The sequence below is a fragment of the Erinaceus europaeus genome, chromosome 2 (genome assembly GCF_950295315.1).
Source record: "Erinaceus europaeus chromosome 2, mEriEur2.1, whole genome shotgun sequence".
Classification (NCBI taxonomy): domain Eukaryota; kingdom Metazoa; phylum Chordata; class Mammalia; order Eulipotyphla; family Erinaceidae; genus Erinaceus; species Erinaceus europaeus.
The window spans coordinates 60,662,775-60,690,156 of NC_080163.1; the positions used below are offsets into that span (position 1 = coordinate 60,662,775).

The window sequence follows — 27,382 nt, forward strand, 5'->3', positions numbered from 1 at the left end:
ATGTGACTGGGCTCTGTATTTGGTATTCTTTGATTCTCCAAAGATCCACAAGAAGCCTAAGTATGTCAAGAGTTCGGCATAGAAGGCTTCTGGTTTAAGCAGACATATAAAAGATCTCTAGGGAGTCGGGCTGTAGTGCAGTGGGCTAAGCGCAGGTGGCGCAAAGCACAAGGACCGGCATAAGGATCCCGGTTCGAGCCCCCGGCTCCCCACCTACATGGGCGTTGCTTCACAGGTGGTGAGGCAGGTCTGCAGGTGTCTATCTTTCTCTCCCCCTCTGTCTTCCCCTCCCTCTCTCCATTTCTCTCTGTCCTATCCAACAACGACAACAATAATAACTACAACAATAAAACAACAAGGGCAACAAAAGGGAATAAATAAAATAAATATTTTTTTTAAAAAAAGATCTCTAAAAAACAAACAAACAAAAATCCAAAAAGGTATGCTATACATTTGTGCATTATGTATATAGCCTGCCCTGCTTTACTGTGTTCCTGAACTGGATTGAACCGGGATCCTTACATCGGTCCTCGAGTTTCACACTATGTGTGCTTAACCCACTGTGCTACAGCCCGACCCCCTCCAGGAGTTTTAAAACATCTTTTTACTATTAAAATTATGACTATGGTCTTATCAAGTTATCAAAACAGTAAGCATGTTCAAGTTACAAAACTGACTGTAGAGAATGAATATGGAAATTGATGTCAATTCAGAAACTTCTACATGTTATTTTATTTCTTAATGTAATTTTTATTTTTTATTCTTATTTATTTATTTTACCAGAGTACTGCTAAGCTCTAGCTTATGGTGGTATGGGGGACTGAACCTGGGACTTTTAAGCTTCAGACATGAGAGTCTCTCTGTGTAACTATTATGCTATCTACCCCTATCCTTTAACAGTTTTTTAAAATATAGCAGTAGTTTTAGGAGAGCAGTTATATTCAAGGAGGGTTGATTTGGTCCCCCAGGAGTCATTTGGCAATGTTAAGGTTTTTTTCTTTTTTAAGGAAACCACTGCTCAACTCTGGCTTTTAGTGGTACAGAAGATTGAAGCTAGAACCTCTAATGTCTCAAATGTGGAAACCTGTTGTGTAAACAGCTATGCTATCTCCCCAGGTCTGTAATGTAAGGGACATTTTCATTTATTACATCTCAAGAGAGGAGGAATACTAGAGATACATAAATAGCACAAAGATCAGGAATGCTGTTAAACACGCTCTCATGTACAAGACACCAACAACGAAGACATACAAGGCCCTAAGCCCTGCACTTGAACGGGAAGTATTTTATTTATTTATTTATTTATATTTTATTTATTTATTTTCTCTTTTGTTGTCCTTGTTGTTTTTCGTTGTTGTAGTTATTATTGTTATTGATGTTGTCGTTGTTAGATAGGACAGACAGAAATGGAGAGAGGAAGGGAAGACAGAGAGGGGCAGAGAAAGATAGACACCTGCAGACCTGCTTCACCGCTTGTGAAGCGACTCCCCTGCAGGTGGGGAGCCGGGGGCTTGAACCGGGATCCTTATGCCGACCTTGTGCTTTGCGCCACCTGCGCTTAACCCGCTGAGCTACAGCCCAACTCCCTATTTATTTTGTTAGTTGAGGGTTCCGGAATTGAGCCCAGGGTCCCATACATGCAAAGCATGCGCTCTTTCAATACACCACACTCATGACCAATGAACTAGTCTGTAATAAAGCTTCCTAGACACCATGAAATCTGATTTCTTCTGTTTCTAGTCGCAGTAATGTTTTCAAGAAACTTAAGACATTATAAAGTAGAGTGTACTAGGACCAAAGAGACAGCTGAACATGTTTAGAGCACAGGATCTGCATACCTCCAGTCCCAGAGAACCTAGACTGTAGTGTAGTGGTCTGTCTGTCTCCCATATAAGTAAATAAACCTTAAAAAAAATAGAGCAAACTATACTTTTTTTTCTTTTTTTTTTTTCTTTCCCTCCAGGGTTATTGCTGGGCTCGGTGCCTGCACCATGAACCCACCACTCCTGGAGGCCATTTTTTCCCCCTTTTTGTTGCCCTTGTTGTTGTAGCCTCGTTGTGGTTATTATTACTGCCATTGTTGATGTTGTTTGCTGTTGGATAGGACAGAGAGAAATGGAGAGAGGAGGAGAAGACAGAGAGGGGGAGGGAAAGATAGACACTTGCAGACCAGCTTCACCGCCTGTGAAGCGACTCCCCTGCAGGTGGGGAGCTGGGGGCTTGAACGAGGATCCTTACACTGGTCCCTGCGCTTTGCACCACATGCGTTTAACCCACTGCACCACCACCCGACCCCCAATTATACTGTTTTTAAGTTTATCATTATTACGTTTCATTAAGTATTCTATGCTATTAGTTCTATAAAAATAGGAATGGAGGTGGCCGGGTGGTAGCACAATGGGTTAAGTGGACATGGTGCAAAGCACAAGGACTGAATCAAGGATCCCAGTCGAGCCCCCAGCTCCCTACCTGCAGGGGGGGTTGCTTCACAGGCGGTAAAGCAGGTCTGCAGGTGTCTATCTTTCTCTCCCCCCCTCTGTCTTCCCTGACTCTCTTGAATTCTGTCTTACCCAACAACAGCAATAAAAAAAGAAAATGGGAAAAATGGCCTCCAGGAGCAGTGGATTGGTAGTGCAGGCAGCAATCCCCAGCAATAACCGTGGAGGCAAAAGGAAAAAAAAAAAAGGAATGGATGCAGTTTTAAACCTCTACGCCTAAAACATGGTGTATACACAAATCCACTGCTCCTGGAGGCCATTTTCTCCATTGTGTTGTTGCTGTTATTATTGTTGTCGGTATTGCTGTTATTGTTGTTGGATAGGACAGAGATAAATGGAAAGAGGAGGGGAAGACAGAGAGGGGGAGAGAAAGATAGACACCTGCAGACCTGGGGTAAAGCGACCCACCAACCAAGATCCTTAGGCCAGTCCTTACACTTTGTACCATGTGCACTGAACCCGGTGCACTACTGTTTGCCCCCCACCCCCCGCCACAAATATATATATATATATATATATATATATATATATATATATATATATATTTTTTTTTTTTTTTTTCCCTTCAGGGTTATTGCTGGGGCTCAGTGCCTACGCTACAAATCTACTGCTCCTGGAGGCCATTTTTCCCATTTTCTTGTTTCCCTTGTTATTACTGTTGTTCTTGTTGGATAGGACAAAAAGAAGTCAAGAGAAGTGGGGAAGAGAGAGAGGGGGAGAGAGATAGACACCTGCAGACCTGCTTCACCGCCTGTGAAGAGACTCCCCTGCAGGTGGGGAGCCAGGGGCTCAAACGGGGATCCTTATGCAGGTCCTTGTGCTTTGAACCATATGCACTTAACCCACTGCACTACTGCCTGGCCCCCCATATTCTTTCAATGAGTGAACAAGTGAAAGAAATTACTAACTGGACTTCTCTTTCCAATATAGCAGGATCATTGTAGCCAGTGGTGTTAGAAATTACAAAGTATCTTTGGTTCCAAACAGAGTTATTTCTCACATCCTCTCTGAGAAGTAGGTCTACATAATGAAGCTCATTATTCCAAAGTTTAAATTCCTAGAAGAAAACAAAAACTTTGTCATCCAACAATAAATGTTACATTCTTTATGAACAATAAAACCCATCAAATACAAAGGTGTGGTCACAAGAAAGGGGAAAAAAATTAGAAAAGAGAATAGTGGCTCTGAACTCAGTATGGTCTTCTCAGTATCAGGGGAATACCAAAATATAGCCCTGCTTTTTATGTTCAATTTGTTTATGTCTTTCTTGTTTTTATGTGGTATGTAGGACCTCACACATGCAAGGCATGAGCTCTAGTGCTGTACCACCTCTCAATTTTCATATTTTTGATGCAAAAAAAAAACACATCTAGTCAAATGTCTATAGTGAAAATTTAAAAGGGAAAATATTAATTTAGTGTAACTTGGTATTAACAAATAGTATTAAGAGAAAAGCTTAAGAAAACACACATATGGGGCCTGTGGTGGCGCACCTGGTTGAGCACACATGTTACAATGCGCAAGGACGCAGGTTCAAGCCCCAGTCCCCACCTGCAGGGGGACAGCTTCACAAGTGGTGAAGCAGTGCTGCAGGTGTCTCTCTGTCTCACACCCTTTCTATCCCTCCTTTCTCTCTCAATTTCTGACTGTCTCTATCCAATAAATAAAGACAATAAAAAAAATTTAAAAAAAGACAACACACATATGATAAATTTACATTAAAATATATGTGAGGGGGGTTGGACGGTAGCGCAACGGGTTAAGTGCACATGATGCGAAGTGCAAGGACCGACATAAGGATCCTGGTTCCAGCCCCCACCTACAGGGGGAGTAGCCTCACAAGCAGTGAAACAGGTCTGCAGGTGTCTATCTTTCTCTCCCTGTCTCTGTCTCCCCTCCTCTCTCCATTTCTCTCTGTCCTATATAACAACAAAGACAGCAATAGCAACAATAATAATAACCACAACAATGACAAAAAAAAAAACAAACCAAGGGCAACAAAAGGAGAAAAAAATAGCCTCCAGGAGCAGTGAATTTGTAGAGCAGGCACTGAGGCCCAGCAATAACCCTGGTGGCAAAACAAACAAACAAAAAAACATATATATATACATACATGCATGGGGTAGAGTTGTAGCATACCTGGTAAAGTGCACACATTACTATGCTTTAGGACCCAGGTTCAAGCCCCCAGGTCCCACCTACAGAGGGGAAATTTAAGTTGTGCTGCAGGTGGCTCTCATTTTTATCATTTATTTTTGTTTTTAATACAAGTAGCAAATAAATTCAATTATACATAATTTTTTTCTACTATAAAGATAATAAATTCTGGGAAGGATAGAATTAACAAAGGCAGCTTCAAAAGAGCAGTAGGATAGTCAGAAGTTACATATGCTATAAGGTTTGGAATATGAGTTATGAAAAAGCTAACAGAGGGGAGTCCGGCAGTAGCGCAGGGAGTTAAGCGCAGGTGGCGCAAAGTGCAAAGACCGGTGGAAGGATCTCGGTTCAAGCCCCGGCTCCCTACCGGCAGGGAAGTCGCTTCACAGGCAGTGCAGGTTGGCTGGTGTCTGTCTTTCTCTCTCCCTCTCTGTTTTCCCCTCCTCTCTCCATATCTCTCTGTCCTGTCCAACAACAATGTCAACAACAACAATAACTGCAACAAAAGGGAATAAATAAATATTAAAAAAAAAAAGCTAGTAGAGGTGCTGGGCTACTGCATTAAATAGTGTGCCTGCATGTGATAGGCCTTGAGTTTGAACCTAGCACCATATCAGAGATTAATAAAGGCAAAAAAAGGTAGAATTTAATGGATGGGGGAGCAGTGTTTCAGTCTCTCAAAAAAAGAAAGAAAGAAAGAAAAAGTTGGGGCTAGGGAGGTAATTCAGCAATGAATGTACAATGTGGGTGGGGAGCTGGGCAGTAGTGCAGCGGGTTAAACACACATGGCGCTAAGCAGGGCCAGCTATAGGATCCCAGTTGGAGCCCCCAGCTCCCCACCTGCAGGGGGGTCGCTCCGCAAGCGGTGAAGCAGGTCTGCAGGTGTCTATCTTTCTCTCCCCGTCTTCCCCTCCTCTCTCCATTTCTCTCTGTCCTATCCAACAACAATAGCTATAACAACAATAACAACCACAACAAGGGCAACAAAATGGGAAAAATAGTCTCCCGGAGCAGTGGACTTGTAGTGCTGCTGGCACTGAGCCCCAGCGAAAACCCTGGAGGCAAAAAAAAAAAAAAAAAAAAAAAAAAAAGCGCACAATGTACATATGTGAACCTTTAGGTTCAACATCCATCACCACATTAATAAGAACAACCCATAATAACAACAAAAAAAGTAAACGGAGTTCCTTTTTATTTGATAATAGTGGAAAAGTAGAATTTCATAAAGTAAAAATACTGGATATATTTTTATAGTGGAAAATGTCACTCAATAAATTCTAAACAGTTTAAAACCACTCCTACCCCTCTTACCCTATGATCTTGTCGATATTTTTATTTTATAAATAAACTAGTAACAGTAAAAAGAAAAACCACTTTTGGTGAAATTCTCTTGGTATAATGAAGAGTGCAAAAAGTAGCAATCAGTGGGGAAAGTCACAGAAAACAACCCAAGAATTGTTTGGTGGAATAAATGAAATGCCCAGAGTGGGAGTTAAAGCTATTCTCTTCTAGTCAGGATTTAGCATAAAAATTTGACAAGTGGGCAGAAATAAAATACTTAAGTTACTATAAATCATATTCCAAAGTTTCTGTATGCAAAAGACACATTATGTAATAGTCTTTTTAGTTAAAATTAAGTGTGTCAAAAAGTTACAACTATTTCTATTCAATTTGTTAGTTAATGTTAGATGTGATATTAAGTCAAGTTAAAAAAATATTAAAATGTCACTATTCTTCCTTAATACAAATATCTATTAATGAGTTATCCAAGATGAAGTGACCAGGTTTTAAGCATCTTAGTCCTTAATTACTACATAATATAAGTACTTAAATATCTGTGTTTCTGTTTAGAAGTACACTAACCATTTAGTAAGAATTTTAATTAGTTAAAAAATGCAAATCTGGGAATCGGGCGGTAGCACAGCGAGTTAAGTGTAGGTGGCGCAAAGCACAAATACCAGAGTAAGGATCACGGTTCGAGCGCCTAGCTCCCACCTGTGGGTAAGTTGCTCATAGGCAGAGAAGCAGGTCTGCAGGTGTCTATCTTTCTTTCCCCCTCTCAGTCTCCCCCTCCTCTTTCCATTTCTCTCTGTCCTATCCAACAACAATGACATCAATAACAACAACAATAATAACTACAACAATAAAACAACAAAGGCAACAAAAGGGAATAAATATTTTTAAAAATGCAAATTTGAAAAATATTGAAATGAGGGCAATACCTGAATAACCCACTGCCGATGCTGCCAGGCATGGTAGTTCTTTGCGTCCTGATTAAGAATATCAGCGATAAACTCAAGCTCCTGAGATGGATCTTTCAGCCACTCAACTAATACTCGCCTATGATGCCTAAAGAGAGAAGGGAGAGAGGTTCTGTGCAGGGGATGTGGGGGAACACTCAGGAAACAGGCAATCATCTCAACTAATAGGGGGCTGTAAAGGAGAAAAATGTAACATAAAAAGGAAAGCAAAGAAACAACATTTCAGATTCCAAGATGGCATAAAGAAGTCATATGGAATGTAATGCAATTTTACCAGGATTAGAAATTTCCCAGGTTATAAATAAGAATGTCATTTTTCCTGTATCACCATCCAAGCAACTGCTCAACCCACAGGTTTGTGGCTGGAACTGAATTCACTTCCACTCTGGCAAGTAACTATGACAAGCTGCAAACGTGTCAAAAGAGGAGTTTCTATACTAGAAAAATATTTCAAAGTCTTTTCAATTGGGTTCTACTTCTATTTTCTTTTAACTGAAATGTGTATAAATACTCTATATTTACAACTCTACAGTTTACAATACTCTAAATATTTTGATTCAACATAGCTGTAAGTAAATTACTATCACCGAACTGTACACTTTTTTCTCCCCATAGGGGCGGCAATCCACAGCTTCACACTTTTAAAACGCATATACTCTACTACTAAGATACCTTGCCAGCCCTAAATTGTACACTTTAGACAGCTGAGTGGGGAAATTGGAGAGACAGTTCACTGGGTAGTGCACCTGCACTGCCATGCCAGTGTCCCAGGCTCGAATCCTGCTACCACGTGGGAGGTGCTATGACAGTGGAGGAACCTTCAGTGCTGTGACCTAGAACAGTGAAGCCACGCCTGCATGAGGCCCAGGCTAAAAAAAATATATTCATGTGACAACTCTCTTGGCACGAAGCCAAGGACCAGCGCAAGGATCCCCACCTGCAGAGGGGTCTTTCTCTCTCCTTCTCTATCTCCTTCCGTCTCTGTCCTATCCAACAATAATAACAACGATAAACAAGGGCAACAAAAGGGAAAAAATAGCCTCCAGAAGTAGTGGATTCATAGTGCGGGCACCGAGCCCCAGTGATAACCCCGGAGGCCAAAAAAAAAAAAAAGTTGGGAGTCGGGTGGTAGCGCAGCAGGTTAAGCGCATGTGGCGCAAAGCGCAAGGACCGACCTAAGGATCGTGGTTCGAGCCCCCAGCTCTCCACCTGCAGGGGAGCCACTTCACAGGTGGTGAAGCAGGTCTGCAGGTGTCTTTCTTTCCCCTTCTCTGTCTTCCCCTCCTCTCTCCATTTCTCTATGTCCTATCTAACAACAACGACATCAATAACAACAATAACAACTACAACAACAATAAAAAGACAACAAGGGCAACAACAGGGAAAATAAATAAATAAATATTTTTTAAAAAGTTGTTTTGGGTGGGGGTAGATAACATAATAGCTATGCAAAGAGATTCTCATGCCTGAGGTTCCAATGTCCCAGGTTCAATTCCCTGCACCATCATAAGCCAGAGCTGAGCAGTGCTCTGGTTAAAAAAAAAAAAAAAATTCTATAACTAGTTAATAGAAATTTTTTCAGGCTTTCCATTCAAATTTTTTTTCTGACCCTAGCAACATTAACATACTCATGGTGACACAAAAATATAACTAACACCTGAGTTAACTATAAGTTAAGAATAAAACAAAAAGTTAGGTGAGATAGTATAATTGTGATACAAAGAGACTCTCAGAGGGGGGCCAAGTGGTGTCACACTTGGTTGAGCACACATTTTGGTTGAGCACACGTTACAATGTGCAAAGACCAGGGTTCAAGCCACACGGTCCCCACCTGCAGGGGAAAAGCTTTGTGAGTGGTAAAGCAGTGCTGCAGATGTATGATTCCCTCTCTACCTGCCCCATCCTCTTGATTTCTGACTGTCTCTATCCAATAAAGATAGTAAAAAATGCAAGAAAAATTTATTTCACCTTATTTACTTCTAACAACCCTATGTGGCAAGTAAAATTAGTTCCAATGCATAATATTAAAATGACAAAGAGTGGCCTGAGAAGTGGTATAAAGACTTAAACATTAGACCTTCAGGTTCAGTTGCAAGCACTACATACACCACAGTGATGCTCTGGTTCTCTTTGTCTCATTAATCCTTTTTAAACAACAAAGAAATAAAAAAGTCCCTACAATCTCATCACCCACTGATAGGTATATCACTGTAACAAACTGTTTTCATATTTTCATCTTACCAAACTTGATAGTTTTTTGGCTGTTCCTCAATTATTGCAGTGATATAGTTCAATTCTTCATATAGATCCTTTTGAAGTGACTTTAGAAGAACTCTCCGAAAATGCCTACAGCAAATAACAAGCATTTATGGTCTTATCAGACAACACAAGTGGCCCAACTATATTATCAAATAAAGTTAGAAGACAACAGAGCTAGACAATATTTTGTGAGACATTCTATAGAACCAGTAAGTTAGCATCTTTTTTCTTTTTTTTTTCCTCCAGGGTTACTGCTGGGCTCGGTGCCTGCACCATGAATCCACCACTCCTGGAGGCCATTTTTCCCCCCTTTGTTGCCCTTGTTGTTGTAGCCTCGTTGTGGTTATCATTATTACCATTGTTGATGTTGTTCGTTGTTGGATAGGACAGAGAGAAATGGAGAGAGGAGGGGAAGACAGAGAGGGGGAGAGACAGATAGACACCTGCAGACCTGCTTCACCGCCTGTGAAGCGACTCCCCTGCAGGTGGGGATCTGGGGCTCGAACCAAGATCCTTACGCCGGTCCTTGCGCTTTGCGCCACGTGCGCTTAACCCTCTGTGTCACCTCCTGACCCCCATAAGTTAGCAATTTAACTGCTTATGGTTGTTTAAACTCTCACAACTATTTGGTGATTGATAGAGTCAAGCACTCAAAAGTAAAAAAGATAATAATAATAATAATGAAAAGCAACAAATGTGAAGTGAAAGAAAAGATCACCAACTAGTAATTATTTCAGGTAATAGTCTGGTTCTCAGCGTTCTATAATACAGAATCAGACATCTAGCCCTGCATGCCATTGCTTGCTCCTTTATATATATTATTCATGTAATATATCAATCTCATTACAATTATTAGTTTACTTTTTAAAACAAAAATATTATTTATAAATGAAGAAATTCTTAACTTCTTCACAGGTGCAATCAAATAATAAACAAAGTGCTCATTAAAGACATAATTAATTCTTGTCTATTCCCACTTAATTTTTTTTTTTTTGCCTCCAGGGTTATTGCTGTGGCTGGGTGCCTACACCATGAGTCTATGGCTCTTGATGGCCATCTTTTCCATTTGTTGTTGTTGGACAGGATAGAGGGAAATCGAGAGAGAAGGGGAAGACAGGGAGAAAGACAGACACCTGTACACATGCTTGAGTGCTTTCGAAGAGAGTCCCCCTGCAGAGTGGAGCCAGGGGCTTGATTGGGATCCTTGCACGGGTCCTTGCACTTGGTACTATGTGTGCTTAACCTGGTGCACTACACCTGCACCATCCCCTCCTCTTAATTTTTGTTTACCTCACTGTGGCCCAAGAGCGCTAGAGCACAGGACTGCAAACGTGAAGTCCTGAGTTTAATCTCTGACACTTTATGTGCCAGAATAATGTTCTAGTTCTCTCTCTTTTGAGATTTTATTTGACTGATAAAGGAGAAGAAAGAATCAGGCATTACTTTGGTAAATGTGCTGCCACGGACTGAACTCAGGACCTCATGCTTGAGAGTCAAATGCTTTATCCACTAATGCCACCTCTGGGACCACTTGGTTCTCCTTTAGTAAGTATAAAGAAGTAAATATATATGTGGCAGGGTGATAGCATAATGGTTATGAAAGGAGACTCTCATGCCTGAGGCTCAAAGTTCCAGGTTCAACCCCTTGCACCATCATAAGCCAGAGCTGATCAGTGCTTTGGTTAAAAAAAGAATGAGAACCATAGCACATGTAATATTTGTGACTTTTTTTTTTTTAATTTCCACCAGATTTATCACTGGTGCTGGGTGCCTATATGAGTCTCTTGGAAGCTATTTTCCCCCTTTCTTTATTTGATAGAACAGAGCAAAACTGAGAGGGGAGGGGGAAATAAAAGAGGGAGAGAGACAGAGAGCACACTGTTGACTCAGGGGAGTGGAACTTTATTATTCAGAAGTAGTGGAGTTGGGGCCTGGCAGACTTGGTTGAGAGTACAGGCTACCATACGCAAGGACCTGGATTTGAGTCCCTGCTCCCAATCTGCAGAGGGGGAAGAATCATGAATAGTAAAGCAGGTCTACAGATGTCTTTCTCTCTCCCTCTCTACTACCCTTTCTCTCCCAATTTCTCAATTTCTTCTTCTTCTTCCTCTTCTTTTTTTAATATTTATTTATTATTTATTCCCTTTTATTGCTCTTCTTTTATTGTTGTAGTTATGAATGATGTTGTTGTTGGACAGGACAGAGACAAATGGAAGACAGAGAGGGGGAGAGAAAGATAGACACCTGCAGACCTGCTTCAACGCTTGTGAAGCGACTCGCCTGCAGGTGGGGAGCCGGGGGCTTGAACTTTGCGCCACCTGCGCTTAACCCGATGCGCTACCGCCCAACTACCTCTTCCACTGCTTCTAAACACAAGTGAAGAAATTTATTTTTTTTAAAGATTTTTTTAATTCATTTATGAGAAAGATAGGAGAGAGAAAGAAACAGACATCACTCTGGCACATGTGCTGCCGGGGATCGAACTCCATACCTCATGCTTGGGAGTCCAAAGCTTTACTACTGCACCACTTCCCGGACCACGAAGAAATTTATTTTTACTACCTTGCAGGTGTTATTATTATTATTCTACCAGAGCAAGCAGTGCGCAACTCTGGTTTATGATGGTGCAGAAGGACTGAACCTTGGACTTCGAAGCTTCAGGCAGGAGAGTCTCTTTACATAACCTTTATGCTATCTACCCCACCCCTCTCTCAATTTCTCTGTCCTATCTAATAAAAAAGAAAAGAGGAAGGGAGTAGAGAGAGGGAGGAGGAAAGCAGGGATGGTAGGGAAGGAGGGAAAAACAAAATGGCCATTAGGAGCAGTGGACACAACATGTTGACATCTAAACACAGTGATAACCCTGGTGGCAATTAAAAAAAAAAAAGTACTAGGACAGAGATTGCTACTCTTGATTCAGTCTCTAGTTTGTTTTTGTTTTTAAGTGTTAATAATTATGCTGACAAAATTAAAATGCAGTAAGAAAAAGAGGGGAAAAAAACATCCAAACTAAAACAAGCGATAGGGAATACCGACATGCAAACAGAGCATTGTACATTACTTACCACACTGTATAATTGGCTGCATTTAACTCAATAGCATCTCTGGTTAGTTTAAAAGCTCGTTCACTTCTTTCATCACGCTGTAGAACAGCCCGGAAATAATCATAAACATCTCTAACTAGAGACAGAGCACATGACTGCATTAGGACTATTTTTCTTATTTAAAATAGAGCTGTAACAAAATGTTATACCCTGTGTAGAAAGATATTTTATTCATCGATATCAATAACAAACAAAATGAAATCACTATGTGATTGCCACTTTGGTGGTGATTTAGTGATCCATGGCAACAAATGACAAGACACTAAACTAAGTCAACTACCAGGGAGAGCTCCATACACAGTACACTGGTGTCTTGCTCTAAAAAAATTATAAAACAGGGAGTGGGGCGGCAGCGCAGCGGGTTAAGTGCACGTGGTGCAAAGCACAAGGACCAGCGTAAGAATCCAGGCTTGAGCGCCCCCCCCAGCTCCCCACCTGCAGGGGGGTCACTTCACAAGCAGTGAAACAGGTCTGCAGATATCTATCTTTCTCTTCCCTTCCTCTCTCCATTTCTCTCTGTCCTATCCAACAACAAAGACATCAATAACAACAACAATAAAAAAACAAGGGCAACAAAAGGGAAAATGAACAAAACAAAAAACAAAACACCACTGTTAAAAAAAAAAGAATGGGGGAGGTAGATAGCATAATTATTATGCAAAGAGATTCTCATGCCCAAGGTGCAAAGACGAAGGTTCAATCCCCTATACCACAATAAACCAGAGCTGAACAGTGCTTTGGTTAAAAAAAAAAAAAAAAAAAGACTCAAGTGCCTGAGTCTCTAAGGTCCCATGTTTAATCTCCAACACAATTAGCCAGAGCTGAGCAAAACCCACCAAATCACCAGTGAGTGCAAACATGTGTGGTGCATGGACAGAGGAGCCTACGGAGAGATTAAGTGGCTAGTAGCAGTCCAGCAGTTTACCATTTTACCAGTTGAGACACCACCTTCAGTCTGTTTCACCAACAAAAAGATGGCTGAAGGGAGGAGAGGACTCCCCTAAGACTCACCAAATGCAATTGTGAGTCTCCACTGCTACTGCCCTCAGAAGCTGGAGCAGTGGAGGGGAGGCCCTGTGCTGACACCAGGGGACAGAAAGCTAACCAAGAAACTCAGGAGAAGATCTATAGCTCAGTGGCCTAGCGGTGGGGCTGTGAGAGTCTCTTTGCATAACCACTGTATTATTTCTGCCCCATCCTGCTTATCTCTTGCTCAGGAGTCAGTATTAAGCTAAAAACCTACTTATAGTTTAAAAGCCCTCAGGCTCCCATAACCTACAGGGAAGAAAAAGAACAAAAGAGGCTTTTAAGCCACTGAGCTCCAACTCAGGGATTGAAATAATATTGAAAAAATTTCAATTTCCACAACTGTGAACTCTTTAATTATCTTACTTAGACACAAGTCAATCAGGCAAAAGTGATCAGTAATTTGAAAAGTACTGGGAGAGGGACCTCATAACATACTATATAGAATGGTTAAACCAACAAGAAGAAATATTGGAGAAATGAACAAGAGTCCAGCTAAAAGCCCCCCAAAGGGTGAAGAACAAAATAATGAGGTCAACATACAAACACTAGTTAAGGAAATAGTCACAGGAGTGAGTACAGCGTTTGAAAGAATTGTCATCAGAAATGCAGAAACAACAAATGAGACTCTGGAAGAAAACACTCATTATCTCAAGGTTATTAGAGAGCTGAAAGCTGAAATAGCTGAGCTAAGAACACAACTAGCTGAACAAGCTTAAACAGTATCAGAACAGGGTAACAAAATACATGAACTCCAGAAAACAGTAGAGGGGAGAGAGAACAGAATCAATGAGGCTGAACACAGAATAAGCAAGATTGAGGAAAAATTACAACTAAAAAACAAGAGATCTCAAAAAGAGATTAAGAGATTCTGAAAATAACAACAGAGACCTATCGGATGACTTCAAATGAAATAATATAGGCATTATTGGCTTACCAGAGGAAGAAAGAGAGGGAGGGGAAGAAAGCATTCTGCAGGACCTAATAGCTTAGAACTTCTCTAGTCTATACAACATCAAAGACATAAAGGTTCAAGAAGCCCAGAGGGTCCCAAACAGAACTAACCCAGACTTAAAAGACACTCGGACACATATTATTTACAATGGAAAGGAATAAGGATAAAGGACCCTGAAGGTTGCAAGAGGAAAACAAAGAGTCACCTACAGAGGAAAACCCATAAGATTAGCAGCAGACTTCTCCACACAAACACTACAGGCCAGAAGACAGAAGAGAATGGCAAGGTATCTATCAAGTGCTCAGTGAGAAAGGCTTTCAACCAAGATGGCTGCATCCTGCTAGACTGTCATTCAGACTAGACGGAGGCATAAAAACCTTCTCAAGACAAGCAACAGTTGAAAGAATCAACTATCACCAAACCTGCCCTGAAAGAAGTTCTGAAAGATCTCCTATAAACAGTCAGACCACCATAAATAGGCCATATATCAGAACACTCTAAAAATGTACAAGAATGGTGTTAAAATATCTTCAATCTTTGATATCAATAAATATCAATGGCCTGAATTCACCTATTAAAAGGCACAGAGTAGGAAGATGGATCAGAAAACATAACCCAACAATATGCTGTCTACAGGAAACCCACCTCAACAAGACAAACACAAACTCAAAGGGAAAGGATGGAAAACTATCATACAAGCCAATGGCCCACAAAAAAAGGGCAGGAACAGCTATTCTCATATCTGATATGATAAACTTTAAATCAATAAAATTAAAAAAGATAGGGATGGACACTACTTAATGCTGAATCAGTCAATCAAGAGGACTTAAAAATTATTAACATCTCTGCACCAAATGAGAAGCCATATAAATATATCAAACATCTACTGAAAGAGCTAGAGCAATATATTAACAGCAACACAGTCATAGTAGGGGACTTCAACACCCCACTCTCTCAACTTGACAGATTAACCAGGCACAAAATCAATAAAGAAATGAGGGAGCTAAATGAAGAGATAATAGATAAACTAGAACTATTAGACATTTTTCAGAGTCATTCATCCCAAGAAACTGGAATACACATTCTACTCAAATCCACATGGGTCATTCTCAAGGATAGACCATATGTTAGGCCACAAAGGAAGCATCAGCAAATTCAAGAGCATTGAAATCATCCCAAGCATCTTCTCAGACCACAGTGGAATTAAACTAACACTTAACAATCAACAAAAGATTAGTAATAGTCCCAAAATATGGAAACTCAACAGTATACTCCTTAGCAACTACTGGGTCAAAGAGGAAATAAAAGAAGAAATCGGGAGTCGGGCTGTAGTGCAGCGGGTTAAGCGCAGGTGGCGCAAAGCACAAGGACCAGCATAAGGATCCCGGTTCGAACCCTGGCTCCCCACCTGCCGGGGAGTCGCTTCACAGGCGGTGAAGCAGGTCTGCAGGTGTCTATCTTTCTCTCCTCCTCTCTGTCTTCCCCTCCTCTCTCCATTTCTCTCTGTCCTATCCACCAATGACAACAACAATAATAACTACAACAATAAAACAACAAGGGCAACAAAAGGGAATAAATAAATAAAATAAATATTTAAAAAAAGAAAGAAAGAAAAATCTTTAAAAAAAAAAAGAAGAAATCAAAATGTTTCGAGAGTTAAATGAAAATGGAGACACAAGCTATCAAAATATTTGGGACACAGCTAAGGCAGTACTGAGAGGGAAGTTCATAGCAATACAAACACACATTAGAAAACAAGAAAAAGCACAAAGAAACAGCCTGATTGCACATCTTACAGACCTAGAAGAACAACAACAAAGGAACCCTAAAGCAACCAGAAGGACTAAAGTTAGGGCAGAAATAAATAACACTGAAAATAAGAAAACCATACAAAAGACCAATGAAAGTAAATGTTGGTTCTTCGAAAGAGTAAAATTGACAAACCTTTAGCCATACTCACAAAAGAAAAAAGGGAGAAGACCCAAATAAATCGGATCATAAATCAAAGAGGAGATATCACAACAGACACTACAGAAATTCAACCTATCATGAGAGACTTCTATGAGAAACTATATGCCACCAAAATAGAGAACCTGGAAGAAACGGACGATTTCCTAGATACCTACGAACTTCAGAAATTAAGTAAAGAGGAACTAGATAACATGAACAGGCCCATCACAGCTAATGAAATTGAGACAGTTATCAAAAACCTTCCCAATAATAAAAATCCTGGACCAGATGGTTTTACAAATGAATTCTACAAAAGCTTCAAAGAAGAACTAGTACCTCTACTTTTAAAAGTCTTCCAGAAGATTGAAGACACCGGAATACTCCCTTCCAGCTTCTATGAAGCCAACATCACTTTGATACCAAAAGCAGACAGAGACACAACCAAAAAAGAAAACTACAGACCAATATCTCTGTTGAACAGATGCTAAAATATTGAACAAAATTCTAGCCACCCAGATGCAGCAGTATATTAAAAAGATTGTTCATCATGACCAAGTGGGGTCTATCCCAGGCATGCAAGGTTGGTTTAATATACGTAAATCAATCAACATAATCCACCACATCAATAAAAGCAAGACCAAAAACCACATGGTCATATCAATAGATGCAGAGAAAGCCTTTGACAAAATACAACATCCCTTTATGATCAAAACACTACAAAAAATGGGAATAGATGGAAAGTTCCTCAAGATAGTGGAGTCTATATATAGCAAGCCTACAGCCAACATCATACTCAATGGAGAAAAAGTGGAAGCATTTCCCCTCAGATCAGGTACTAGGCTGCCCACTATTACCATTACTACTCAACGTAGTGTTGGAAGTTCTTACCATAACAATCAGGCAGGAGCAAGGAATTCAAGGCATACAGATTAGAAGAGAAGAAGTCAAACTCTCCCTATTTGCAGATGACATGATAGTATACATGGAAAAACCTAAGGAATCCAGCAAGAAGCCTTTGGAAATCATCAGGCAATACAGTAAGGTGTCAGGCTACAAAATTAACATTCAAAAGTCAGTGGTATTCCTCTATGCAAACACTAAGTTAGAAGAAGCTGAAATCCAGAAATCAATTCCTTTTACTATAGCAACAAAAACAATAAAATACCTAAGAATAAACCTAACCAAAGAAGTGAAAGACTTGTATACTGAAAATTATGAGTCACTACTCAAGGAAATTGAAAGACACAAAGTGGAAAGATGGGGCCAGGTGGTGGCAAACCTGGTTAAATGCACACACTAGAGTGCACAAGGACCTAGGTTCAAGCCCCTGGCGCCCACCTACAGGGGGAAGCTTCAAAAGTGGTGAAGTAGAGCTGCAGGTGTTTCTCTGTCTGTCCCTCCCTTCTTACCCCTCCCTACTCAATTTCTCTGGGTCTCTATCCATATAATAAATAAATAAAAAGTTGAAAAAAAAAAAAGTGGAAAGATATTCCATGTTCATGGGTTGGAAGAATTAACATCATTAAAATGAATATACTACCCAGAGCCATCTACAAATTTAATGCTATCCCCAGCAAGATCCCAACCACAATTTTTAGGAGAATAGAACAAATGCTACAAATGTTTATCTGGAACCAGAAAAGACCTAGAATTGCCAAAACAATCTTTTGCTGAGCTGAATATTACTATAATCTTGAGTTCATATATGCAAGTTCAGGACATTTTCAGGATAAATCCCAACAAGTGGAATTGTTTTGAATATCAATCTTTTGTTTTAACATAATGCATCTTTTCCCATACTGTTGCTTATCTTTTAACTTGTTCTTGGTGTCCTCTGTTGAACAACAACAACAAAATATATATATATATTTTATTGGATAGGATAGAAAGGAATTGGGGGGGGAGATAGAGATGGAAAAAGTTAGACACCTACAAACCTGGTTCTCTGCTCATGAAGCATTTCATGCAGGTGGGTAGCGAGGGCTCGAACCCCAGTCCTTGCACATGGTAATGTGTGCGCTTAATCTGTGCCAATGCTCAGACCCCTAAACTTTAAATATTGACATATTCATCTGTCACCTGTTGGTCAATATGTCTTATTTCTCTACATTTTCCTTAGTAGCTTCAAATTATGGTATATATAAGCATTTTAAATGTTGATTTTTCTCAGTGGTACTTTATGAATTTGAAAATGATATCATTTTTCACTTCACTGTTCACTAGAAAAATGAATTTTTAGAAAATTTCTTCACATATATCATAGTAAGAAAACTTCTGTATTTTTATGCAGTTATGCTTTCTCTTTTTCTCCCTAATTATGAGGTTTTTTTTTTTTTTTTTTTTTTTGCCTCCAGGGTTATTGCTGGGCTTTGGTGCCTGCATTAATTACAAATTCACTGCTCTTGGAGGCCATTCCCCCTTCCCCTCATTTTGTTGCCCTTGTAGTTGTTATTGTCACTGCTATTGTTAATGTTGGATAGGACAGAGGGAAATTGGGAGAAGAGGGGAAGACAGAGGAGAGAGAAAGATAAGACATTTGCAGACCTGCTTCACCACTTCCGGGATCCTTTTCGCAGGTCCTTGTGCTTCCTGAACTACTTGCCCCCCTCAATTGTGAGTTTTATAATTTGTCTAATATCTTCTTCATCCCAAGAATGAAAAATTATTCTGTTTCCTTGCTCTTAGTATGTTTTATTTCAAATTTTAATTCATCTGTAATTTCCTTTCATTAATACATGAGTTGGGGGGTATAATTTTGCTTATATATAAATGCACAGTGAAATGATAAAAATAAGTGTTTTGATTAACAATATTTTTATACAAGTATGAAGATCCTTTTTATCATACACAAATTCTCCTCTGATCTGATGACCTATTTTTGGATTCTTTATTAACCCATTTTCACACTAGCTCCACATTAAGCTTAGTAGGACAGTTTCATATTGAATAAGACACACTCCTATACTATTATTTCCCTCCCCACCCCATACTAATAGTATTTCTCTTCAAACACTTTTTGGCATTACTTCACAATCAGAAAAACAAAACAATAAATGCTTTTTGTGAAAGAGGAATGATCTTAGTTAACAAAGCTTTAACTGAAACACACAGACACATACAACTTCAAAACTAGCATTCCATTTTGTTCTTTTCTCCTTTCCTAGAAGAACAACTAACAATTAACATTTGCATGACCTTCAATTTACAAAGCATTTTCACATCATTCATTATGAAAGAACACTTTGTCAAAGAAAATAATCTATTCATTTTAGTGTAAATCAGTGTATCCCATCTGAGCCTAACACTACATTGCCAAAATATATTTCAAAAAAAAATGCTGATCTACAATTGAAGTTTTTAAGTAAAATAGTAATTAATTTAAGTTCTACTGTACATGCAGATTAATAAATAAAAAGCGCATAACACCTATTATGTATTATAATTTAATATACATTTCTTAGTACATGTCCATTCCTTGGACAAGATAAAACTTTGGAGCAGGGAGACAGCTCACCTAGCAGAGCACACACTTTGCCAGGCACAAGAGCCTGGGTTAGGGTCTCTAGCACATGAGACCACTATGTGCAGCAGGTATGGTGCTGTCTCTCCTCTCTCTCACTCTGTCTTTTAAAAAGAAAAAAAAAAGTAGTGGTCTGGGAGGTGACGCAGTGGCTAAGGCACCAGACTCTCAAGCATGAGGTCCTGAGTTCGATCTCCAGAAGCACATGTACCAGAGTGATGGCTGGTTCTTTCTCTCCTCCTATGTTTCTCATGAATAAATAAATAAATAAATTCTTTAAAAAAAAAAAAAACTATTAAAAAAAAAAGTACACCAGAAGAGGTGGAATGTATAGGAGCAAGCCTCAGAAAAGCCCTGACAAGAACCCCCAAAAACTTTATGAAAAAACAATTAAAAAAAAAACAAACCCACAACTCTGTCATCTATTTTGCCACACAGTTGTAAATTTCAACTTCCCTATGAAGTTTGATCTATAGACTTTTTCCTTAAAAAAAATCAACTTAGTGGATAACAACACTGAACTCTCAAACATGAGGTCCTGAGTTCAAGTCCCGGAAGCTCAAGTACCAGAGTGATATCTGGTTCCTTCTTTCTCATGAATAAATAAAACCTTAAAAAAAAAAGGTTGAGGGGAGTTGGGCAGTACTGCAGTGGGTTAAGCACAAGGACCAGCTTAAGGATCCCAGTTCCAGCCCCCGGCTCCCCACCTTCAGGGGAGTTGCTTCACAGGCGGTGAAGCAGGTCTGCAAGTGTCTATCTTTCTCTCCCCCTCTGCCTTTCCCTCCTCTCTCCATTTCTCTCTGTCCTATCTAAGGACAACAACAACAATAACTACAACAATAAAACAACAAGGGCAACAAAAAGGGAATAAATAAACATTAAAAAAAAAGGTTTAAAAAAATCAACTTACATTTTTCACTATAAATGATCTGGACCACTGGGTTGGGGCCATCATTCTGTGGCACTGGATCTATATCAGCCCATTCTGCCCTGTCTCTGAAAAAAAGAAAACATACATATTTTCAATAATTAAATCCAAATACATAAGAAAAATTCCTTTTTAATGGTGACAACTACACTTAATAAGTAACGGACAAATATCTTAATCATGGTTGATCTGTCAAGACAAAGTTTTGCCACTTAGCTTTACATATTAAACTTTCAAAATAAAAATATTTTTTTCCTTTTTGGGGGGATTAATGTTTTACAGTCACCGGTAAACACAACAGTTTGTACATGCGTGGCATTTCTCAGTTTTCCACATAACAATACATCCCCCACTAGGTCCTCTGTCATCCTTTTCCAGGACCTGAAAAAATAATTTTCTAATTAAAATAAGTTAATAGGGCAATGGTTATGCAAAAGACTTTCCTGCCTGAGGCTCCAAACTCCTAGGTTAAATCCCCAGCACCACCATAAGACAGAGCTGAGCTGTTTCTCTCTGTGCCTTTCTCTCTGTACCGCTCTCATTAAAAATAAAATAAAATCCATAAACTACTGCAAAATATATACCTGAAAGCAGAGGTACACTAGAGTTTGCAGTGAGTACCTCCCTAACACTTCCTCTCCACTATTCCAAGCTTGGGATCCATGATTGCTCAACAAATTGTTTGGCTTCATATGTTAACTCTCTTTTCAATCACCAGGTTCCAGATGCCACCAGGATGCTGGCCAGGCTTCCCTGGATTGAAGACCCCACCAATGTGTCCTGGAGCTCAGCTTCCCCAGAGACACACCTTACTAGGGAAAGATAGATGCAGACTGGGAGTATGGACCGACCAGTCAACGCCCATGTTCAGCGGGGAAGCAATTACAGAAGCCAGACCTTCTACCTTCTGCAACCCTCAACGACCCTGGGTCCATGCTCCCAGAGGGCTAGAGAATGGGAAAGCTATCATGGGAGGGGGTGGGTTATGGAGATTGGGTGGTGGGAATTGTGTGGAGTTGTACCCCTCCTACCTTATGTTTTTGTTCATTAATCCTTTCTTAAATAAAAAATAAATAAATAAATAAATAAAAATAAAAAATAAAAATAAATGAATTTTAAGAAATAAGGGTCTGGGAAGATACCACAGTAATAAGACATAAGACTTTCAAGCCTGAGATTCCATCTTCAATCCCCAGTACAAATGGCACAGCTGAGCAGTGTTTCCCTCTCATGAAAATAAGTATTTCAAAATATATAAAATAAGGGTCACTAGGGGCCAGGTCAAGGCACACCTGGTTGAGTGCACATGTTACAAGGACCTGCATTTGAGCCCATAGTCCCCACCTGCAGGGGGAGAGCTTTGCCAAGTGGTGAAGCAGTGCTGCAGGTGTCTCTGTCTCTCTCCCTCTCTATATTGCCCCCTTCCCTCTCAATTTCTGGCTGACTCTATCCAATAAATAAAGATAATAAAAAAAAATTTTTTTTGAAATTAAAAATAAGGGCCACCAAGACATCTCACTTGGGAAGAAGGTATTTGCCTGAAGGTATATGTCTAGCACGAGGAATCTTTGGTGTTGCGGGGTATGTGTCTCTGTCTCTGTCCTTCTCTTCTATGTGGAAAAACTGACCCAGAGTGATGAAGCCTCAGTAATGACAAAAATTAATAAGAAATGAAGTAAGAGAGGGGTCGGGTGGTAGCACAGCGGGTGAAGCATACATGGCGCAAAGCACAAGGACCCACAAGGATCCGGGTTCGAGCCCCTGGCTCCCCACCTGCAGGGGAGTCGTTTCACAGGCGGTGAAGCAGGTCTGCAGGTGCCTATCTTTCTCTCCCCCTCTCTGTCTTCTCCTCCTCTCTCCATTTCTCTCTGTCCTCTCTAGCAACAAGTGCATCAATGGTAACAAAAACAATAATGATAACAACAAGGGCAACAAAATGGGAAAAAATAGCCTCTAGGAGCAGTGGATTCCCAGTGCAGGCACCCAGCCCCAGCAATAACCCTGGAAGGCAAAAAAAAAAAATAAATAAATAAATAAATAAATGAAGAGGGGCCAGGTGGTGGTGCACCAACTGGAGAGTACATGTTATCACGCACAAGGACCCAGACTTCTGAAGTCTTTCCGTCCCTACTTGCAAGAGGGGAACTTCATGAGTGGTGAAGCTTGTCTCTCTCCCTTTGTCTTCCTATTCTCTTTGTTTCTCTCTGTCCTATCAAAATATCAATAAAAAAAGAATAAAAATGAATTTAAAAGAAAGAAAATGAATTGATTTTGAAATTTAAAGCTTATGTATGAAGGCTGGTCTGTGGCACAGCTGGTTGAGCACACACATTACCATGCACAAGGACCAGGGTTCAAGCCCATGCTCCCTACCAATAGGGGTGAAGCAGATCCACAGGTGTCTGTCTCTCTACCTCCCCCTTGCCTCTCAATTTCTCTCTGTCCTATCAAATAAAATATAAAGGAAAAGAAAAAGGGAAAAATGGTTGCTGGAAGCAGTGGATTCATACTGAAGGCACCAAGCCCCAGCAATAACCCTAGTGACAATAATAAATAAATTAATTAATTAATAACAGCTGGATATAATGGTTATAAAAAAGACTTATCATGCCTGAGGCTCTGAGGTCCCAGGTTCAGTCTCCACCACCACCATAAACCAGAGCTGAGCAGTGCTATGGTTAGTAGCTCTCAGTCTCTCTTTCTCTTTCAATAAAATAAATAATTGCTTAAAATAAAGCTACACAACCATTTAAATTTTTTGTGTCTCTCATTAAAATAGATTTAAAAAAATCAAAGTAAACAATATTAATTTAACATATATTGAGAAGTAGTGATCTAAGTGGTCACTAGAGAACTGGAATCTTACAAATGTCTGGACTGATATACTGGTTTTATCACTTATAGACTGTGGTAAAATAATAATAATAAAACAGTAAAATCAATTTGAGTAGCAAGTCGCAATAACATTTTTTTTTTAAAAAAGATTTTATTTATTTACTGACATAAAAGAAAGAACCAAAGCATCTTCTGGCCATTTGTTGCCTTGGATTGAACTCAGGACCTCATGCTTCCAAGACCAAGCTGGAGCTACTGCACTACCTCCCTTGCTACAAAATAACATGCTAAGCACATAAAATAAGCACAAAAACAGTCAGGCAGATGACACAACGTGTAGAGCACTGGACTTCCAAACATGAGATCCCTAGCTTCTCTTATGCCAGACTGAGCTTTTTTTTTTTTCTCTTTTAATAGAACACAGTATATATGCGTATACTAATACTCGACATATAGTAAATAAATTCAGACTATTGTTTAAATACATGGCACATATATATAAGATATAATAAATGGGGAGTCGGGCGGTGGCGCAGCGGGTTAAGCGCACGTGGCGCAAATCGCCAGGACCTGCGTAAGGATCCCAGTTCGAGCCCCCGGCTCCCCACCTGCAGGGGAGTCGCTTCACAAGTGGTGAAGCAGGTCTGCAGGTGTCTATCTTTCTCTCCTCCTCTCTGTCTTCCCCTCCTCTCTCCATTTCTCTCTGTCCTATCCAACAACAACGACATTAATAACCACAACAATGTTAAAACAACAAGGGCAACAAAAAAAAAAAGAAAAAGAAATAAATAATTAAAAAAATAAAAGATACAATAAATGGCTACAGTAAGCATTCAATGAACATTAGTTGCTATTTCAGTGCCAACTAACCTTATAGTGGCAACTGAGGGCCTCAGAACTTTTTGATATGAACTGCCCAGGGTGACCACATTTGTTTTAATCACTCCTTTTTTTCTTTTATTCTTTTCCTCTCATCTACTTTTTTTTAAAAAAAACGTTTATTATCTTTATTTACTGGGTGGAGACAGAAATGGAGAAGGGGGAGATAGAGACATAGACATCTGCAGCCCTGCTTCACCATTTGGAGAGCTTTTTTCCCTTGCAGGTGGGAACTGGTGGCTGGAACCTGGGTCCCTGAATATTGTAGCATGTGCACTCAACCAGGCTCACCACCCGGCCCCCTTTCATCCACTTTTTAGTTCTTGATCCTTATCAGCTACTGACAGCTGAAACTGTGTCACTCTGAAAAATGGGGAAACGTGGACACTGTGTAAGAAATACAGGAAAGTGATTAACCTGAGTTGTGAGACCTGAAAGGTAAGGCTGGATATAGAGTCAAGTGGAGAATCCGAATATTTTAGAGTGCAGAGAGAAAGGGTTTTACAGGGTCACCACAATAAATCTAAACCAGTAAAGCATTAATTCCAATACCAAAATCTGGACAGTGACTTTCATTCATAAAATCAAAGCAATTAATTCATCTATAGGTTAACCCAGAACTAGAGGGGGTAAAAAGACACAGGATAAAAGAGACTCAAGAACTTCACAGGGCAACAAAAGGGAATAAATAAATAAATATTAAAAAAAAAAACTTCTGAACTGTCTTTGAAAGTTTAAGTGGAGCGAGGGGTGGAGAGTATAATGCTCTATGAAAAGAGACTCTCATGCCCGAGGCTCCCAGGTTCAATTCCCTGTATTCCCTGTACTACCAAGCCAGAGCTGAGCAGTGCTCAGGTAAAAAAAAAAAAAAAAAAAAAAGTTTAAGTGAAGCTTGGAGTCAGCATTAGTTTCAGAAAACAACGGATAGGCAAGGGACTAGATGTTGACAAAGACTGGAAAGAAAAGGCGAAAAAAGTTACACACATCACTTGTATTATGTGCATGACGACTGATGGATGCATGGATGAGACGATTTAAAGTACAAATCTTTTCATGTCTAGAGATTAACTCTGGATCTGGCTGCTCAGGAACTAAAATATCTTCTATGTGTCAGTCCTTAAGACCTATTAGCTCCTTCCATTTCAGCAAAAGAAACCACAGTAAGTCCATATTCTTTCTTTTCTTTCCTTTTCTTTTCTTTCTTTTTCTTTTCTTTAGCTCTGACTTATGGGTGGGACCGAATAAGAACCTGGGACCTCTCGTATGAAACTTTGTGGCACAAAACGCTATGCTGTTTTGAAGGGAGCAGACCTGAATCTTTTTTAATCATCATTTTCCTGCCAGCCCGACTCAAACTGCACCCCAATCTTCCTGCATTCGGTCAATTCTAATCAGGACAGCCTGATGGGTGCTTAGAAGAGAGAGGGAGATCTCTTTAAAAAAAAAAAATCCCTCCAGCAGGACACCTCCACCGCCTAACAAACAGCGCTGCCCCGGGTTGTGCAGCTGCTGCGGGGGCTGCAGGTCCTGCCCGGACTCCCTGTCTGTCTCTCGGCGGCGGCGGCCGCGCGGGTCCAGGAAGCAGCAACCCCGAGCGGGACGCGAGGGCCGCTGGGCCCCGGCCGCCGGGACAGAGGTCGCGAGAACTTGGGGCGGACAAGGCCCGAGACCCGAGAGCGGAGCGCGCGCCGCCTCCTGGGGAAGTGCCTGGGCGCCGCGGCCCCGCCGGGGGCGTTACCTGTACAGCACGTAGGTGGGGGAGTCCAGGCTCAGAAACCCATCGTCCATAGGGGACGCCACCACCTCTCTGGCCTCGGCCATCTCCTCTTCCTGCTGTTGCACAGCGGGTGGGGGGTGTGGCTGGGGAGGTGGTGGCTCCGACTGACCCGGCTCGCTCCCCTGCGCGACCCCCTCGGTGGCCGCCATCTCGCTTCGGTCCGCAGCGGAGGCCCCACCCCTCCGGGGCCACGCCCCTCGATGCCTCCCCGCCCCCTCCCGCGGCCCACTTCCGGTTTTCTCACCCTTCTACCATAGAGACGCTGGGCAGAGCGCCCTGGGTCGTGCCCTCGCCAACCAGCCTTTGGTTGGATCCCTGTCCCTCCTGGAATGGCTGGTTCCAGTCTACCCAGGGGTACAGATTTCCTACGGCACTAGTTTTTTTTTAAATTTCTTTATTGGAGGATTAATGGTGTACAGTAGACAGTAAAATACAATAGTTTGTACACGTGTAACGTTTCTCAGTTTTCCACATAAGAATTCAACCCCTACTAGGTCCTCCTCTGCTATCATGTTCCAGGACTTGATCCCTTCCCCCAACCCCAGAGACTTTTACTTTGGTGCAATACTTTATTTATTTATTTATTTATTTTAGTGATTTAATAATGACTAACAAGATTGTAAGATAACGGGGATACAATTCCATACAATCCCCACCACTAGAGTTCCATATCCCATCCCTCCCCTGGAAACTTCCCTATTCTTTTTTTTTTTTTTGCCTCCAGGGTTATTGCTGGGATTCAGTGCCTGCACCATGAATCCACTGCTGCTGGAGGCCAATTGTTCCCCCTGTTGCTGTAGCCTTGTTGTTATTACTGTTATTGTTGATGTCGTTCGTTGTTGGATAGGACAGAGAGAAACGGAGAGAGAAGGGGAAGACAGAGGAGGGAGAGAGAAAGACAGACACCTGCAGACCTGCTTCACCGCCTTTGGAGCTACTCCCCTGCAGGTGGGGGACGGGGCTCAAACTGGGATCCCTACGCAGGTCCTTGTGTTTTGCGCCACGTGCACTTCACCCGCTGCGCTACTGCCGGACCCCAAAAACTTCCCATTCTTTAATCCTCTGGGAGTAGGGACCGAAGATCTCTATGGGGTGCAGAAGGTCGGAAGTCTGGCTTTTGTAATTGTTTCTCCCCAGGACTTGGGCGTTGACAGGTTGATCCACTCGCCCCAGTGGTACCATTTCTGTGGGCTTTTCCGAAAGCTTGATACTTGGGAAACTACTAGTGATGTT

At 40.8% G+C, this 27,382-nt stretch overlaps 1 protein-coding gene across 3 annotated transcripts in view; it reads right to left on the reverse strand.

The window, feature by feature from the left end:
* FNTA (farnesyltransferase, CAAX box, alpha) overlaps nucleotides 1-26,343 on the reverse strand; it is a 31,498-nt gene extending 5,155 nt beyond the window's left edge. For 2 of the 3 annotated variants that reach the window (XM_060181683.1, XM_007522743.3), the window contains exons 1-6: nucleotides 26,111-26,343; nucleotides 20,641-20,726; nucleotides 12,241-12,355; nucleotides 9,158-9,262; nucleotides 6,878-7,004; nucleotides 3,407-3,555 (exon numbers count right to left, since the gene is read on the reverse strand). In XM_060181683.1, coding sequence (XP_060037666.1) covers nucleotides 3,407-3,555; nucleotides 6,878-7,004; nucleotides 9,158-9,262; nucleotides 12,241-12,355; nucleotides 20,641-20,726; nucleotides 26,111-26,298 — 770 coding nt within the window. In that variant the 5' untranslated portion in view covers nucleotides 26,299-26,343. The remainder of the gene's footprint in view (nucleotides 1-3,406; nucleotides 3,556-6,877; nucleotides 7,005-9,157; nucleotides 9,263-12,240; nucleotides 12,356-20,640; nucleotides 20,727-26,110) is intronic. The other variant, XM_060181673.1, reaches the window with a different exon arrangement.
* Nucleotides 26,344-27,382: the final 1,039 nt, after the last annotated feature.